Here is an 18,459-nt window from a genome sequence, read left to right as displayed (position 1 = left end):
GTAGTACAGACCTATCGTGCCAAGGGCAGGACACCTTCATTCCGTGTTACAGCGCATTCTACTCAGACAATGGCTGCTTCATGTACGTAATGGGGCCTCAGGTACACAGGCGTGTATGGCTGCTACATGGTCTTCATTGCACACCTTTTCAAACTTCTACCGGGTGCATACGTTTACATCTGCGGAAGTGTGTTTTGGTCAGTTTTGCAGACTGCTATAGGCTGTCCACATGCATCGCTATATAACTTCCCACCCCGGGGGGACTACTTTGGAGCTGTCCCATGGTCAAAGCTGTGTTCCCCAATTATACGGACAAGAAAACAATATTTTTCTACTTACCGTAAAATCACTTCGTTAGGGGACACGGTGCCCATCCAGTTGAGTATTAGTTCTTTTACATTTAACCTTCTTGCTAGACTGTTGCTTTTGTTTTTGCACATGGTGCTATCGCGAGTTATAGTTATATCATGTTGTTATATTAACTGTTTTTTTTGCGTGTCCTACTTGGCTGCTTATACTGCTTGTATACAAACTGGTTAGCTTGGCTGCTGGGGGTGATAGACCTATTGGGAGGAGCTTTAACATTTTTCTGCTTAGTGTCCACCACCTAGTGGCAGTAGCTATACCCGCAGTCAAAGTGGTGTCCCACACTGAACGGGACAAGAAAGAGATTTTACGGTAAGTACAAAAATCTTGTGTTGTCTGAATGATCAGGCAGAATGAAAGGTCATCACAAGGCAGCAAACTTGTAAAATTGGGGAAAGCGTGAAGCCATTCTGTTTGCTTCCAAGGCAGAATAACCATATAACCACGGTGCTGAGTGCCTATAGCTCCTACAGCAACTCATCTGCTTAGCTACAATCCTCTTTTTATGGATCTACCTGCAGCACAAACCTTCACCACCACAATGTAAAAAAACTAACCTTTCATCACATTTTTATGATGCAATCCATAACAAACCTTTAACCCCTTAAGGACCAGGCCGTTTCATACCTAAAGGGCGAAATACTTTTTAGGGATTTTACCCATGTGGTGGTTTTACTGCCCTCTTTTTTTTTCCCTTCAGCTACCTAAATTAATTTTGCTGCACTTTTTTCCCCATGACATATAGGGCTATTTTTATTTTATTCTGTAATTTTTTTTACCATCTATGACCCACATGACGTCATATAAAACCCCTGGGGGTCATTCACATTGTCTTTTTCTTTTTTTATTTCATGCTTTTTTCCTGTAGTTGGGGCATCCATAGGAGCCCCAGTTACAAGGGGAAACATCCCCCTTTAGTGACATCAGTCACTTACAGAGCTGATCAGGGTCTGCTAGAACTCTGCAGCTCTGCTGTGCGAGGTGTTCCCAGTGGTTACGTGATCGCCGGCTCGTGTAGTGGAAGTTATACTTCTGCTTTCACTTCTTAGTACATAGCGCTCAATGAGCGCTATGTACCCGGGAAAGGATAAGGCAGAAGCAGTTAAAAACCTCTTTACCTTGGAGGTCTCAGCTGTGACTAACAGCTTAGGACCTGTCCTGCTCCAGATTGATTGCAGGAGCAGAGGCTTTAATCCTGCGCTGGCCGGGGTTAAAGCCCAGGACCAAGCACAGTATATTTACAGCGCTTGGTCCTTAGGGGGTTAAAGGCACTACTAAAGAGAGTTCCTTGTCACCATTTGGTTTTGCAATCCATGCCCCAGTACCTTTACAATTTGCTTTTGAAGTTTTTCCCATGCTATAGTCTAATGAGCTAAAAAGAGTCAGAGTTTGAAAAAAAATTCTGATTTTTTTTCCCTCAGTGCTGCACCAGCCCTGCTTCCATTCTTCATTGACACATTCTTCTTTTCTTCGCTGTAATCCCACGCAAGCACCATAGCAAACCCTTCCTACACCTCAGCTCTCCTTTACTAGCTGTACCTTCAGTAGTGTACTTGATGATTGTTACCTTCACTGGGTCTGAGGTCAGATGACTGTGGGAGTAAGGATCCTTAAGGTGCCTGCGCTGCACGCCGCTGAAGTCTCAACAAGTAAGGGAGAGCTGAGGCTCGCAGGGTCTGCTAAGGCTCCTGCGTGGGATTAGAATGAAGTAAACAGTAAGCATGCCAATCAAAAACAGGGGCATGCTGGGCACAGCCCTAAGGGGGAAAATTGTGACTCTTCACCTCATTTTAATACAGTTTAAGATTTTCCTTTAGCAGATGCTCTTCTTCCTGAGCTGAGTGTTGGCATTACTGTGCCTATAGATATATCAATGGCCAGATATACCTATAGGCACAGTAATGTCAACAGGCAGGTGGCCCTCGATATATCTATCCCAACGTGCTCTGTTGTGTGAAAAATCTGGTTCATGAGTCTGATGCAGCTCAGTTTGGTTGACTTGAGTACCATTGGTAACAGGGACTGTCATGAGTGAAAATCGGTTTACAGCATTGTGGAACATGTTAACACTATATGACTGGGTTCCGACCCTGCAGTATTTGCCTGCAGCCGAACACCCAACCACTAGCAGTGGTCAATGGGTGCACAATGTTACTGGTAAAAGAGCAGTATTGCTGACAAAATCATGCATCCATTGACCAACCATAGGGCTTCGGTTTCATGTGATTACTGCAAGATGGAAACCCAGACAATAAGTAATTGGAAATAACATCATTTAATGGGTGGTCTCGGATTGATAGTGGCCAGCTAAAAGGACTTTAAATCACCATGAGTTTTCTTAGCATAGTAGTTAATGACATACTGCTAGGCTAAGCCACAAGTGCTGCATAATAGGTTGGTACTATATAAATAAAGATTATTATACTGTAAGGTGGTGTAGGTAGTCGGCCAATCAGTGCAGACACATAAAATGTCCATGCTGGTTTGGTGGCTTTCCCAGCAAAGTGCATGTGCCGCAGATAAGGATTGTCTGTGACATGGTATGTGGATTTTGGTTTGAAGTTACACTGAACCTGGGAAGACCACTGGGTGTTGAAAATATTATATCCTAAGGCCATTGTAACCTGAGGGATCACTAGTACTGCAATTCAACCCCATTCACTTGAAAGTGTGAATGCAGAGAAAAAGTCGAAGGGGATGAAAACTGATCCAATCTGGGGACCCCATTCGTCAATACTGTGAATAATTCTATCAAAGGTGAAATCCAGTCAAGATCTTATGATTATTCATAGACACATAAATAAGAAGATCAAATTAGTAAATTCTGTCATCTCTGAGCACCACTGATTTCTGAAATGTAAAGAGCCTACAGACACCTTTGGCACCGCTCAGAATTCAGTTACTGAAAATTTAACAACATTCTAAGGAACTGACCCAGTCATATGAATAAGTATGCCTAGAATGTGTCAAGCTTCCAGCAACAGAAGTCTCTAAGCAGCACCAAAAGGACTGGAGAACACTGGGGGACCCAGACCATATCCCAGAAGGCCATTTTGACTATGTCTACATTAAGTACAGCATCTTACCCCTAGATATCAAGCTCTGAAAATAAAGGATTGCTCATGTAAAATGTCACCAGAGCTTAGCAGTTTAATCACATTACAGGACATGTGCCTCTCAGCACTGGAGCGTGCACGTTAGGCCGTGATCATTGCAAATGCGCAATAAGCAGATTGAAGCTGCCACATATGCAACAGATGAGGTCTTCGGCGCATGCACAGTGCATTGGAGATCGTGCATGTGCGTTATGTGAATGCACTGATAAAGGATTTGAGCAACACAGTGTGTCAAATAAGCTCTTGAAGAACTGAGGTTTTCTGGGACAATTTAAATACTGGAAATTACTTCCCATCATCTTGCATGTCAATGTTACCACAGGGTATTCTATATACTTTCTAACACCATTAACTGGGCTTTGATTATCTCTAACAATATCCAATTTGTGGGCCCCTGATGAATCCAGCCAATGTATTAAAATAAAGGAGAAACGCACTGGTAAAACAGGTGGACATTGGCTAATTAAAGGGATTTTCCAGGGAAATACAATTGATGATGTATCCTCGGGATAAGTCATCAATAATTGATTGGCTGGGATCCGCCCCTTCGTACTCCAGTCGATCAGGCTCCTACTGTTAGCAGTTCGAAGAGGAATCTGCTGCTCCGGACCTCTGTGTAGTTACTGGTGCTTATAACTGCAGCTTCCATTGATTTTAATGAGACCCCAGACCCCGGCCAATGCACAGGGGTGGGACCAGCAGCTTCCTCTCTGTACTCCTGTGTGGAGTAGCACCGACAATGAACACCTGACCAGGTAGGGTTCCAAGTAGCTAACCCCAGCCAATCCACTACTGATGATTAATCCTGAGGATAGACCATCAATAGTGTGTCCCTAGAAAACCCCATTAATATAGATGAATGTTCACCTTTTTTTAATAGGGCAAAAGTAGGACTTTACAGTGAAGTGTCATCAAGATGAGGGGGATGCACTTTTCAGGAAAAGCACTCTGCTGTAAGGTAGGGGGCAGTGTAGGGTGACAGAAGGAGAAGTTCTCAAATATACCTTATGATCCCCGTTCCTAATTACTAAGATACATGTTCACCTGATACAGCACATACATGGAGAAGACCCTACAGGAACCTGGTCATGTAACCTTTGAATGTATATACAGTCATACCTCTGCTTTTGTGGTCTTCTTTTGCCGATTCTTCCAACGTAGAATTTCGCTTCTACTTTCAGTGCCTGCTTCTAGTTTTTCCGATAGCCGCTGGTTCACGGGACCTCGCTATCCAATCACAGCCATTCATGGATTGCTCCAATCGCAGCTATTCATTCATGGATTAATGGCTGTGATTGGAGGATCCAGCGCTGGCTGCGATTGGCTGAGCAGGATGTCACTCAGCCAATCAGAGCAATCTCTTGCTGGAGGCAAGGTATTTCAATCCCTATCACTAGCAAAATGCTCTGCCATCTTGACAAGTGCCTGGCAGCCTGCACGAAGGTCTGGAGAGCGGCCCCCGGGCACTTTCTTGGTTGATAGCACTCTACAAAGGACTACCACTGAAATACCAGTGTTGCATATGCAAATGTGTCACTGCCACTTTAGCACAGCATGAGCGCAATAGGAATTTTCTCCAGTACCTCATTGTTTTTTTCCCCATCTTTATTTTTTAAATTTGGGGCACTCCAATCATTGGCTGCTCTCCATGCTACGTGGATCGTCTGTGGACCTGAACAATCGGATGGATTAAAAGTCCCCCGGGATTTCATTAACAGGTGATCCTGCTGAGCACCAGGTGAGTCCCACTGGGTTATATTCTTTAAAAATAGTGTTATTTGACTGATATACCCAAGCGCTGTCTTGTTCATATTGTTACTCTACTGTATAATATACTAGACTAGCTATACTCCATATATAATGGAAATTTATGGAAGCCAGTGTTTTTTTTTGATACCTGTAAAAGTAGCCCCTAGATGAAATCCCAAAGACTAGTAGTAAAAAAATGCTATGGAAACGCTTCCTAATGAGGCAACAGGTACTTCTGCATATGAAAATTGACAAATCCAAAACCAGATGTCGATGATTCCCAAACAATCGTGTAAGTGAAAAAACTTTTGACACAGATACAAAACATATGAGTATTTGGAAACGTATATTTATGTTGAGGAAAAAGGGGAGGAAAAAAAAACACAACTTAACAGTAGCCCTCATCTCACCCCAGTTTATAGGTTATTAAAAAGTGCATACATCCGATACACTGATCCCATGTGGGAAAGCACTTAGCGATGCAACACATTCCTTTAACTCATGCCTGCCAAATCACCACCAATGCTTTATTATGGGTTTGTGGCTTCATTTGGCAGGACAGGTTAAGAATCCCTGAAAAACATCATCTACATACTGCGCCGGTGCGCTCTTGTCCTGGTCAAATTATGTGCAAATACCAAACCCAAAAACAAATTCCCTCAGACAGAAACACAATGGAAAAAAGACAAAAATCAGGCTTTGTACCTCCAGCGTATTCCTTGTAACACAACATTTTTATCAAAAAATAAAAACAAAACCTCTTTTTTCACCCTTTTTGACCTTTTGAAGAAAAAAAATTTATTTGTATGAAAATATAAATTAAAAAGGCTCAAAAACAACACTAGACATACTGCAGAAACCCCCGATGCTGCCAAGGACGAGCAATGCATTGCACAGCAACCGCTTTGCAATCACTCCCTGAGAGCAAAGGAGTTGGGAATGAATGTAAGAGATGATTGTAACAGTAAAACAAAATTAAGGCAGTGTCTTCCATATAGGATTACGAGAGGGGTTTCTGTCATATTGTTGATAGCATTGGCTGTAGAAGTTATACAGGCATTTAACCCTTTCCAATCCAACTCGTATCCTGGTTTTCCTATAGGGCTAACTCTATTTCTGCCATTATACAACAGCGCTATCTGCTGGCTAAAGCCAGTACTGCATGAGGTGACACGGATAGGCTCCAACAGCAGAGAGGCTGGCAATATACAGTAAGAGAACCCCAACGGATGTCTTCAACATCGGAGCCCTACAGCCTTTAAATCATAATGTCTTCAGAGATCAGACAGTGGATTGGAAAGGGTTAAGTCATTGTTCAAAAGGGCTTTTTGATTTGGCAACTCTACGCAAAAGCTCTGTGTCAAGCCACTTATATAGAGAGATCTGGAGCGAGGGTCCAGTTTCTTGAAAGACTGTTAGTGTTTTATATATGAAGATGGGGATGTCCAAGTAGATCTTAGTAGACAGTGCTAAGGGCCATATTGAAGCTTAATATATTAAAGTGGTTCTTTGCTTTGGAGAATGCCTACCTTCATGTTAAAAGGGTTTCATAACAAACTTGTCATACATCATTTTGCTGCTGGGACCTCTTGCAATCAACTCTAATCAGTGGGAAAACCTGGCAGAGATGCTCTTTGTAGCAGCCATTTTATACCATTTTTGGACAACCCCATTTAATAATGCAAATTCAAAGCGATGAACATACTGGTATAATGCCATCAATGATACTATAGTACTTGGGTTGTTGCCCCAATGCCAAAGTGGTAGAAGGGCTCCTACACGCAACATGCTACTGCATCACTACGTGACGGAGGGATTTCTGGGCCCTCAGGCACCAGGACCTGGGTGTGACTACAACCTCCGCACGCCCACTTCTAATTCATTTACTTTACCTATGGCTTTCCAAGTCATCTCTTGTATATGAGCATGTAGAGCCATGGACCTTTGGGAATTTCCAAACTACATGATCCAAATGAAAATAGTCTTGTCACATAATGACATGGCTGGGATCTTCTCAAATGATAAACTGGTTACATTGTAGTGTAGGCACAAGCTAATATACCATTTTGGGCCATTTTAAAGGGTATTAATGCATAGAAAGGAATAGACTGGAATGGTAAGAGAAGGTGAAGTCCAGTGTTTCTGCATTATTGATACCATGATGGATGCTTTGGGGATTGTAATTCACATTCTGATAAATAGAGTTGCAGCTTGATACAGATCTGAGCAGATGGCCTCAAGCAATAAAGACATGCTCTCGCCATACTATCATGTGTAGAGCTGGTATCAGGCATGAGGCTACGGTGAAAAGGAGGGCAAATAAAAGACCCTCTTTCTTCTGGGGGATAACAAAAGTAAGAAATGGAAAATTAAATGGAAAAACTATGGAACAAGCAGTCAGTCAGATTAGAAATATGCCAACAGTTATTGACCTCTGTAAGGGGCAGGCCTCTGCAGTCTTTACATTTGCAGGACCTGCACTGGATATAGGAATGGGCAGCAGCTTGTAGTGCAATCAAAGTTCAGGGCCCATTCCATAGGGTTTCCACTGAAAGAACACTCGGCCTGTATCAACCTCCATCTCTGAAAGCTGACAAGACAGTAGAGGTAGTGGCTCAAAGAATCCTTGTGCCAAGAAGCCAAACCTTGTTTACTCCTGTAAACCTTAGTTTAGTGGAGGCAAAATTGTGCAAAAACTAGAGGAACATCATATGGGCAGGCCAAAGCGGTGCTTCTTCTTCTTAGATTTGGAGTTTGTTAACCTGCGGAGGTCCTCGTCAGCGTCAGACTCTTCCATCTCATCATCCGCTGAAATGAGAATCTAATGAAAAAAATATAAAAAAAAAAAATGAAATGAAATATCAAGTACCCCACAGAAATACCCACTATTCCTATTACTGTATATGGGATCCAACCATTAGAATACATAAGCCATGGATAAGGAAATATCCACAAATGATTTTACGAGGGAAAGCAAAGAATTCTAGTCCTTTCACACAAGGCATTTTGCTCCATTAGATGAGTGCCGATCAGCAAGAACAGTTCAATTCAGACTATTAGGGAACAAATATCAATAATATTTGTGAGCTGTGCTGGTCCCATTTACATGGGGAGAACCAAATAACGCAAATACAACAGCACGTATCACCGTATCACATAAGGGAAGCGCCTTTTGGTTTGTGTTGCGAGCTCCCAAAAGGAGTCTGGATCCGTGACCCCTATAAAGTCCAGCAAGATATAATGTGTTGGAGCCGCAAAGCAGGGTACCCAAATACCTCAATGCATAGAGTTAAAAGAATTCCATATTTATTGAAGCCACACAAGGGCTTGATGCCAAAGTTTCGGCTGTCGCCCCCCTCAGTAATAAGCCCCCCACCCCAGTAATAATAAGCCCCCCTTCAGTAATAAGCCCCCCTCCCCCCTCAAACCCAAATACTTACCTCCTCCTTATTGTCAGCGCCGCTCCCCCTCTGCTCTCGCTAAGCCCAGATGCACACTGACGTCAGTGTGTGCGCCCGTCACGCTACGTCCCCGAGTTCTCTCCTGCAGGACTGATGAGCAGAGGACTCTGGGGAGGAGGATCCTAGCTGCACACTGACGTCAGTGTGCGCCGGGATCAGCGGTAACAGCGCGATTACCTGCGGGGAGCTGTGGCACCCCAGCCGGTAATCGCTGCAGTGGTGAGCAGTGTTGGCACGCCATGGGCCATATAACACGAGGCAGCGAGCCTTGTGTTTGACACATGTGACCTATACTAACTAAATAGTATAGGTGATTGTAATGGAAGGTGTTAATGTGGAGTTAATGTTTTGCACATAGTGTGAGATCAGAGTAGAGTTAAGGCGAACACAAACAGGAGAGTGGAGGAGAGAGATGGAGAGGTGATGCAGTACTGAGATTCCAGGAGAGTTTGTAGTATACAAACTTTCCCGGGCAGCGCTATCACAGGCTGTCAGTGCTGACATCATCAGGACCAGAATCATCAGGTGCTGATAACAGCACCCCGAACAGCCAGCTTCAGGCGTTTTACCCGCTGTGGGGGGCCATAATCCCTGGCAGAGTGGCTGACAAATTTATGTCACTGCTGCACGGAGCCCAGGCAGCAGCAACTTAAAAATATTGTTGGCGAGGAGGGTTAAAGGAGTACTACTTCTAAATTTGGCCACTGGATGTCAGCGATACCAAAAACTGTAAGGCTCAAACTACATGGCGATTTAAGTCGCGACTAAGATGGCACAGCCAACATGCTATATCGCAATCTTATATGACTGCAGTTACATTGCGACTCACAAGTTACCATGACCCGACAACCACAAAAAAACATCCAAACCAGATGGAATTCTTGCAATCATGGAAACTTGGAAGGCACAATATCACTGCATTAACTTACATCAGGTTGCAATGTAGCATGGCAGTATTGCCATCATTGGCCAAGCAACATGTGGCCCTAAAATAATACAGTGACACTTCTCCATGAGACTAACTCCTATCTAGACCAGATGCTTTTTTCTGACAAATTTCCAATTCTATTGTAGACTAAGTACACTTGCCCTGAATTTAAGAGGACCGTCTCTGTAAAAGACCATTTCTACTGCAACTTTGGGTGATTAGCTCAGATTTTTATAGAATTTTATGACTTTTTTTTTTTTACTTTGTCATGTCTAACCAGATAAAATGAACCAACACTGACAAATATGTAGTTGACTAGTAATTATTAGGAAATTATAGTAGCAGTGTTTCTGGTGGTGCAATGCGCCTCACACAGCCCCGCTACATGCGCGCCCCACACAGCCCCGCTACATGCGCGCCCCACACAGCCCCGCTACCCCCCCGCCCCACACAGCCCCGCTACCCCCCCGCCCCACACAGCCCCGCCCCACACACCTCCGCTACCCCCCCGCCCCACACACCTCCGCTACCCCCCCGCCCCACACACCTCCGCTACCCCCCCGCCCCACACACCTCCGCTACCCCCCCGCCCCACACACCTCCGCTACCCCCCCGCCCCACACACCTCCGCTACCCCCCCGCCCCACACACCTCCGCTACCCCCCCGCCCCACACACCTCCGCTACCCCCCCGCCCCACACACCTCCGCTACCCCCCCGCCCCACACACCTCCGCTACCCCCCCGCCCCACACACCTCCGCTACCTCCCCGCCCCACACACCTCCGCTACCTCCCCGCCCCACACACCTCCGCTACCTCCACGCCCCACACACCTCCGCTACCTCCACGCCCCACACACCTCCGCTACCTCCACGCCCCACACACCTCCGCTACCTCCACGCCCCACACACCTCCGCTACCTCCACGCCCCACACACCTCCGCTACCTCCACGCCCCACACACCTCCGCTACCTCCACGCCCCACACACCTCCGCTACCTCCACGCCCCCCCCCCCACACACACACACACACACACACACACACACACTTCTGCTACATTGCTTTCGCATAGCAGCTGCACGTGATTTATGAACTTCAGCTGGTGGCTGAGGTGAAATCGTGGCTTGTTGCTGTATCATGTAAGCTGTATTAGCTTCACGCCGACGTTGAACCCTCTGTGGTGACATGTTTGCACGACAGCAGCAATTTGTTTTAACACTGGTTGATGGTTAGATGAAGGCCTGACTGGTGTTGGCAGCATTAGCACTTGAGTTGACGTGATATCACATTCAGGAGATGTGAAGATGGTGAAGGACTATGCTTCAATGTTGTTGGTCAGTATGCCCCACCAGCTATGTATGTGGGCATTTGTAAGGTGTCATTTATTGGAGTCTCCACACTAGTGTCCAGCTGTCTCACAACAAGCCAGACTGAGTACTGCTGTATCTGCAGCAACTGAGGCTGCAGGGTTTGTGAGGGATTAGTCCACCCATAATCCCTCATTCAGTACACGAGGATAAAGGATCCGTGATGACGTCACCGTCATGTGATAAGGGGGCGGAGCTAAGAGCCGATAACTGACATTCACAGGTGCTGTCAGGCTCTGCATTTAACTCACACATCACACACAGAAAGACTGACAAGTGGTCATTAGACAAGAAGTGATGTAACAGTTTCATGCTCTACTTCTTTCTTGCAATACCAAATGACAGCATGGTGCAAAGGATTACTAGGCAGTAATAGGAAGCAGGCCCAACATTACTGCTCCCAGTCACTTACAGGTGTCAGAAGAACAGCAGTCAAAACACTTATCAACTTCAAGTACTCTCTCTGCACCACAATTAATGGGGGGGTTTACAGTCATACTGTGCCAAAAGAAAAGTATTCACGTGGAAGAGGAGCAATATGCAGCTTCTTTAATGATAAATGGCTATGCAAATGCCTAATTATCACCCCAGTCACAATACATAGGCAAATATTTAGGATCATCATCTTCATCAACATGTCAAACTTTCCAGAATACCTGAAAGCACTTGTGTCTGGAGAGACGAGGAGGCAGCATTCCTGGTTTCATCAAAGCACAAGAGCGAGGCTGAAACTGCTAACAGGCACGACATGAACACTCAAGGCCATACCTTCCCATTTTAGGCTTTAAATCATCTCCCAAGATGGAAAGGTGTAAACAGGAACCAATGCCAAACTTATTGTGCCTCCAGCTATGCCACTGTCCTAAATAACACACTGATGACATTGTGTTTCTGGGCTTCAATTCAATGTTATAGCAGATTCCAGTTAAAAACAAAAACACACACTAGTGCGATCATTATTGAGAATCGTGGTTATGATGTTAAAAAACGTAACATTCTTGTTATAAACTGAAAAACATACAAATGTGAAAACTTTTAGAGCTCATGCCCGCGGCCGTGACAGACTCTGCCAGCGGAGTCCGCCACGGCGCCCCCCCCACCCCCATACTTACCACTCCGGATCCGCCGTACGTATCACGCATGGAGGGCCGGCGCACATGCGCAGTACAACGCATAACGCACTAGCAGTGTCAGATGATGTGGCCGGTGGTGGGTGGGGCCGCGTATTCACGCGATACTTCGGAAGTATAGCGTGACGGACGGCTTCCACTGACTACAATAGAAGCCGGCCGCGCGCATTTCCACGGCATTTAGAACATGCCGCGGAATTCTACGGTGGAATTCCGCAGCGTGAACATTGAGCTAATAGGTTCAATAGAACCTAATAGCTGCGGGGCAATGCAGCGGATTTCCGCCACGCACAATACGGCAGAAATCCAGCTGTGGGCATAAGCCCTTAGAAAGATATAAAATGAAAATTAGGAGCGAACCAAATTCTTAAAATAGATGTAGGGTCTGGTCATTGAAATCGTGTTCCTGAGGGCTCCTTCACACGAGCGTATATCGGCCGTCGTTTAAGGCCTGGCCGATATACGCTACCATCTGAGGCGCAAAAACTGGTGAACGGGAGCACAAATCTAACATTTGTGTGCCCGTTCAGACGGCATGGGCCCTGGCACATATACGCCGAGGCCACCATGACATTGCCCCTTTACCTTCCCTCCTCAACTCACCTTTTCTCTGGCTGTTTGCAATGGGAGGGGGAGGGCGCCACAGTCATCGGGTCCCATAGGAGCCCAAGCAGCGGCCGACGTATTCCAGCCTGAAAGTTAGTTCCAGGACTATCTTTTGGGCCAGACGTAAAAACGCCCGGCGCTGTATTGGCCCGGCCGGGCACTTTTATGTCACGGTAATACGGTCATGTTATATAATGCATTGGAATCCACTGCATCAGATCATAGTGTATATCGGCCGACCGTAAAAACGGCGGGCCAATACAAACTCGTGTGAAAGAGCCCTGAATGAGGTATGGCCTCACACTTTGAAACAGAGTTTTACAAGGGCCACTTAAAAAAAAAAAAATCTTTATTGTTTAAGTGAACTATTGTTCTGCCAGTAGTTAAACTAAACATTACAGAATCTATACCACCACTACAATAGAATTAAATTACGCGAGTTTGCCAAAAGTGTTTTTTTTTTTTTTTAACAGACTTTACTCCAGGATAGAAAACAACTTGGAATATTTTGACAAATCAGCTCTTTGATTGTGTTGATCACCCTCCCATCTTTAGCGTATGAAAGGATGTGAATTAACTTAAATACAAGAAAACGTAATCTCTCAGTGATACGGGTGAAAAAAGCACCAATTTGACTCTTAACAGGACTTAGAAAAAAAACTCCATGACAAACCAGAAAATTCCATGACATTTCCAGTTATTGCACGACTTCATCAAATTCCAGGTTTTCCATGACACGCCAGAACCCTGTAAGTGATGATGCAGGTACCAGCGGCCCACACACAAACTTAATTGTGTATGGGCTGTGGGTCGGATGGCTTCTATTGACTTCAATGGAAGCTGTCCGCTGCAAAATAGACCATGCTGCAATTTTTCCTCCGCTTGCGGAATACCCAATTTGTATCCGTGAATGTGAGGGAAAAAGCGAAAGTAAATGCCTTGCAACACGTGCAATTTGCTGCGGATCCTCCATGTGGAATCCGCAATAGGCATCCGGTCACGTGAAGCTGGCCTAATAGAATCGTTACACACTCACTTCAGACTCCGAATCATCATAGGAGGCGGCCCGCCGATACCGGATCTTGTTACCGTTCCTGGACTCTGGGCTACCTTCTTTCTCTTCTATTTTGGCTTTTGTTTTGCCCTTCTTCATCAAGAAGTTGTCCACCACCCAGAACATCAACGCCTGTTTGTATGAAAGATGAAAGAATTGAGTACGTACAGTGTTGAGCCTTTCAGTAAGCCAATAAAGAAATGGAGCATCTGAAATAGCAAGAAGCCAAGACATAGTACGTTCATATGAAATCCCCGTGTTGGTTAATTTTCAAAATTCCTTTTTACAGATGATCTCCAAAAGTAACCGGTTTCGAATGAAATTGGTAAATGGGACTCACATTAACAAAGAAGGGTACAATAAGCATTACGATGGCCAGCTCCAGTTTTGGGTCCGGAACAGTAACAGGTCTTATCCTGGCCACCTGTATAGATGAGAAGAGGGGCAGGGAAAAGCATGAGTTGTGAATGTATTGGGGTGTTTTAGACAACTCAGCCAATATTGTACAATACAAGAATACATAAGACATCATGTACACATATACTCTACATGGACATCCTCTCCAGAAGCACTTCCTTTTGTAGTGCTCGTTCACCCACAAAAGCATCAACCCAATGACAAGTGTGTTTGATGGGGTTTAGGCCACAGCTCTGGACAGGTCAGTCAACTTCTTACCAAACTTTGTATATCATTTTCTCATGCATCTCAATTTGTGTGCTGGAACATTGTTAATATGGATACAGAAATGGGTCTTCTATACATTTGTTATATCAAATACCCTATCTGGACCTATCAGAGTGGAGGACTTCAAGGACAAGTGACATTAGTGCATTTCACAGACTGCTCACTGAAATCAGTGAGAACCATGTAACGCTTCATTTATCCAGTGTTGGCGCTGCAGGGGGAATAGAACTTTTGCAGTTGGGTTCCCCCAAAGTTTTATCCATTTGCTGTGACTCCAAAGACACTATGTGATTAGCTTATAATGTCAGGGAACCCTTCTAATGAAAAAAGAATTGTCCAATGCAGAAGACCCCTTTAAAGTGACCCCCTGTCCTGGACAAGCAAAGATGGGCACACCAGCTTCTTTGAATAAGTGATGCACACTATGTTATAGGGCTCGTTCACGTGAGTGTATTCGGGCCACGTATTAGATTCACAATACAAAGTGAATGGAACCCATTAATCACGTGAAAAAAATAATTAGAAAATCACGTGTGCAAATTCAGCATGTCGCACACACAAAAACATAGCAGAGCAGGCAAAAATACATGGGCATCAGCAATTCTCGGTTGTGTAAATACATGCCCGAAATGTATTTACTCCTGTGTAAATGAACCCTTCGTATACATCATTAGTCTAAGACACGACACCTGCTTTGATTAAGCAGTGCTGACCAGTCAGAGCATCAAGCAGTGACTTACAGTCTGTATCAAGTAGTTAGAGAAGTGGCCATCTTTGTTTGTCCAGGGCTGGAGGGTCTCTTTAGGGACACTGATAAATGGACATCTCACAAAATTACTCCACTCAACTTCACATTTGACACTCAAAAAGAATCAAGAACAGTTCTTCTAACACTGGGCAACTCCACCTATGAAGCACAACTCAGAGAAACACTGATTGCCAGTGCGCCATAATGTGGTATATTACACCTCCGATACTTGATATTACACAGGATCTCAGCTCTAGTACAGCTGCTGACCCATGAAGACCCTAGTGAACAGTTCTTGCTCGGATGTTGCTTCCAGCTGAAGTTTGGAACTCAATATACACTGCTCCAGAAATGAAGGGAACACTTAGGCATCACAATATATCCCCAAGTCACTTATACTTCAGGGATATCAATCTGGCCAGTTAGGAAGCGTAAGCCATTGTGAATCCATTTCACCTGCTTTAGTGCAAATGAAAGTGCCAAGAGGTGCGCTGGAGGGGCGACAGTCCCAAAAAGAGAATGGTTTTGTAAGTGATGACAGCAGACCTTTACGCTCTCCTTATCCTTCCTGGCTGATTCTTCTTTAGTTTTGCTAGTGTGCTTGTCACTAATGGAAGCATGAGGAGATACCTGCAGCCCAATCCAGTTCCACAGGTAGTCCTGCTCCTCTATGATGGCACATCCATACATGCCATTGCAAGAAGGTTTGCCATGTCTCCCAGGACAGTCTCAAGAGTATACAGCAGATACCAGGACATGGGCTGTTACTATAAAATGGCATCAACCCAATGACAGGACCGCTATTGGCTCCTTTGTGTGAGGAGGAACAGGATAACCACTGCCAAAACCCTGGAATGACCTCCAGTGGGCTAGTGGTCTACATACTTCTTAACAAATTGTCAGATAGACTCCATGAGGGAATGTCCTATAGTGGGACCTGTGCCAGAGAACACTAGGACTAGCAGGTCTACTACTTGCACCCCGTTCCCTTCACAGATAAGAGCAGGTTCACACTGAGCACACGTGATAAACATGAAGCTTTTGTTCATAGACCTCCAATATGATTTAAGGGTTTCCTTAGAAACCAGAATACTTGGGTCCTAAAAACATTAGACACTTTTTAGTGATTTTACGCATGTGGTGGTTTTATGAACCTATTTTTTTCTGGCCTGCCCAAATTTTTTTTTCTTTAAACTTATTTTTGCAACTTTTAAAAAAACATTTATGTACTCCACGATGTCGTATTACACCTCCAAGGGGCATTCACTTTTTTTTTTTAATTTCACAGTTTTCCACTGTAACTGGGGCATCCATAGGAGATCCGGTTACAGGGGAAGAAAGCAACCGTAGTGTGACAATAGATCCCCATGATCGCCAGGTCTCAGAGAAAAAGGCACTGCGGCTTCCTGTATTCTCTACATAGTGCTCATTGAGCCTGCAAAAGAGATGGCAGATACAGTTATAAAACACTCCAGTCTTCCCCTCCGGGTCCTTGGCTGTCTGACAGCTTAGCACCCAACTTGCTGCCAATAGATTGCAGGGGCTTTAATCCTGAACCGTCTTTTTACTAGGGCACAGGATTAAAGCCCAAGACCAGTCGCCGTACATTTACAGCGCCTGGTCTTTAGCGGGTTTATTTACTGGAGTAGTGTAGTATATAGTAACAGAGCAATGATTTTTACGTGCTACTCTCTTCAGACCTTGGCAGTCCCATTCTGTCAGCTTGTGTGGACTACTGCTTTGCAGCTGAGCTGCTGTTCTAGTTGCTTCTACTTCCCGATGCTACTTTCACATTAGGATGTCAGGTCCACTTAAGGATTCTCAGTCTTAGGCTTCCATCTCACATACCAAAAGTGGCCAAGAGAAACCTGTACCAAAACATAGCCTTTAATTTGTGAAACAAACATTAATTTGATCTCCGTTTAACAAAATTTCTGTTCCAGTCAATATTCTTAAAAAGATAGAAAAGCATCATCCAGTGAGCTCTTCTATCCTAAAAGGACTGACCGGGACAGAAACCTTGTGAAATAGAGACTAAAATGGTCTCAGTTTTACACATTTAAAGGGGTTGTCCCGCGCCGAAACAGGTTTTTTTCTTTTTCAACCCCCCCCGTTCGGTGCGAGACAACCCCGATGCAGGGACCTAAAGAAAGCTTACCGGAGCGCTTACCTGAATCCCCGCGCTCCGGTGACTTCTATACTTACCGGTGAAGATGGCCGCCGGGATCCTCTTCCTCCGTGGACCGCAGCTCTTCTGTGCGGTCCATTGCCGATTCCAGCCTCCTGATTGGCTGGAATCGGCACGTGACGGGGCGGAGCTACACGGAGCCGGCATCCTGCACGAGAGGCTCCATTGAAGAAAGCAGAAGACCCGGACTGCGCAAGCGCGGCTAATTTGGCCATCAGAGGCCGAAAATTAGTCCGAAACCAGGAGACGAGGACGCCAGCAACGGAGCAGGTAAGTATAAAACTTTTTATAACTTCTGTATGGCTCATAATTAATGCACAATGTACATTACAAAGTGCATTAATATGGCCATACAGAAGTGTACAGACCCACTTGCTGCCGCGGGACAACTCCTTTAAGGCCAATTCCGTGCAAGTTTTCCCCTTCAATGCTATTTTCCGAAACGCGAGATGGAACCCCACAACGGAGAGAAGGCATAGGCAAAAGTACAGTGTGAAACAGCCCAACACCACACAGTGAGTGCAGCTCTTAGGCAAAAATGTAATGCAGTGACTACTGAGAAAGCTAAAATGTTATGTTTCTACCACTTTGGAAATGACCAAGCTCAACTACTACTTTTGGACACTTTAGTAGAGATGAGCGAACGTACTCGGTAAGGCCGATTTCGCAATCGAGCACCGCCATTTTCGAGTACTTCACTACTCCGGTGAAAAGATTCGGGGGTCGCCGTAGGTGTACAGGTGGTTGCAGAGGGGAGTGGGGGGGGAGGGGGGGGGGGGGAGAGGGAGAGAGCTCCCACCTGTTCCGCGCTGCTACCCCCCGCTCCACCACGCCACACCCCGGCGACCCCCAAATCTTTTCACCCGAGTAGTGAAGTACTCGAAAATTGTGGTGCTCGATTGCGAAATCGGCCTTACCGAGTACGTTCGCTTATCTCTACACTTTAGCAATTATCTCGAAGTAAAAATGTCAAGTGCACAGTCCATCCCTTGTAGAATAAAAACTTTTGATCGTCTTCACTGCTCAAACACACTTATCTGGGAAAGGTAAAATGAGAGCTAA

At 45.1% G+C, this 18,459-nt stretch overlaps 1 protein-coding gene across 1 annotated transcript in view; it reads right to left on the bottom strand.

Annotated features, from left to right (window-relative positions):
* The window catches only part of STIMATE (STIM activating enhancer), a 56,508-nt gene that overhangs the window by 21,282 nt on the left and 16,767 nt on the right, over positions 1-18,459 (bottom strand). Inside the window, exons 6-8 of the mRNA XM_066596287.1 lie at positions 14,118-14,201; positions 13,760-13,909; positions 7,943-8,052 (exon numbers count right to left, since the gene is read on the bottom strand). Of these exons, the coding sequence (XP_066452384.1) occupies positions 7,943-8,052; positions 13,760-13,909; positions 14,118-14,201 (344 nt within the window). The remainder of the gene's footprint in view (positions 1-7,942; positions 8,053-13,759; positions 13,910-14,117; positions 14,202-18,459) is intronic.

The sequence above is a fragment of the Eleutherodactylus coqui genome, chromosome 3 (assembly GCF_035609145.1).
Source record: "Eleutherodactylus coqui strain aEleCoq1 chromosome 3, aEleCoq1.hap1, whole genome shotgun sequence".
In the NCBI taxonomy this organism is placed as follows: Eukaryota; Metazoa; Chordata; class Amphibia; order Anura; family Eleutherodactylidae; genus Eleutherodactylus; species Eleutherodactylus coqui.
The sequence above is the reverse complement of the archived record's forward strand: the minus strand, read 5'-3'. Positions and strand labels throughout refer to the sequence as shown.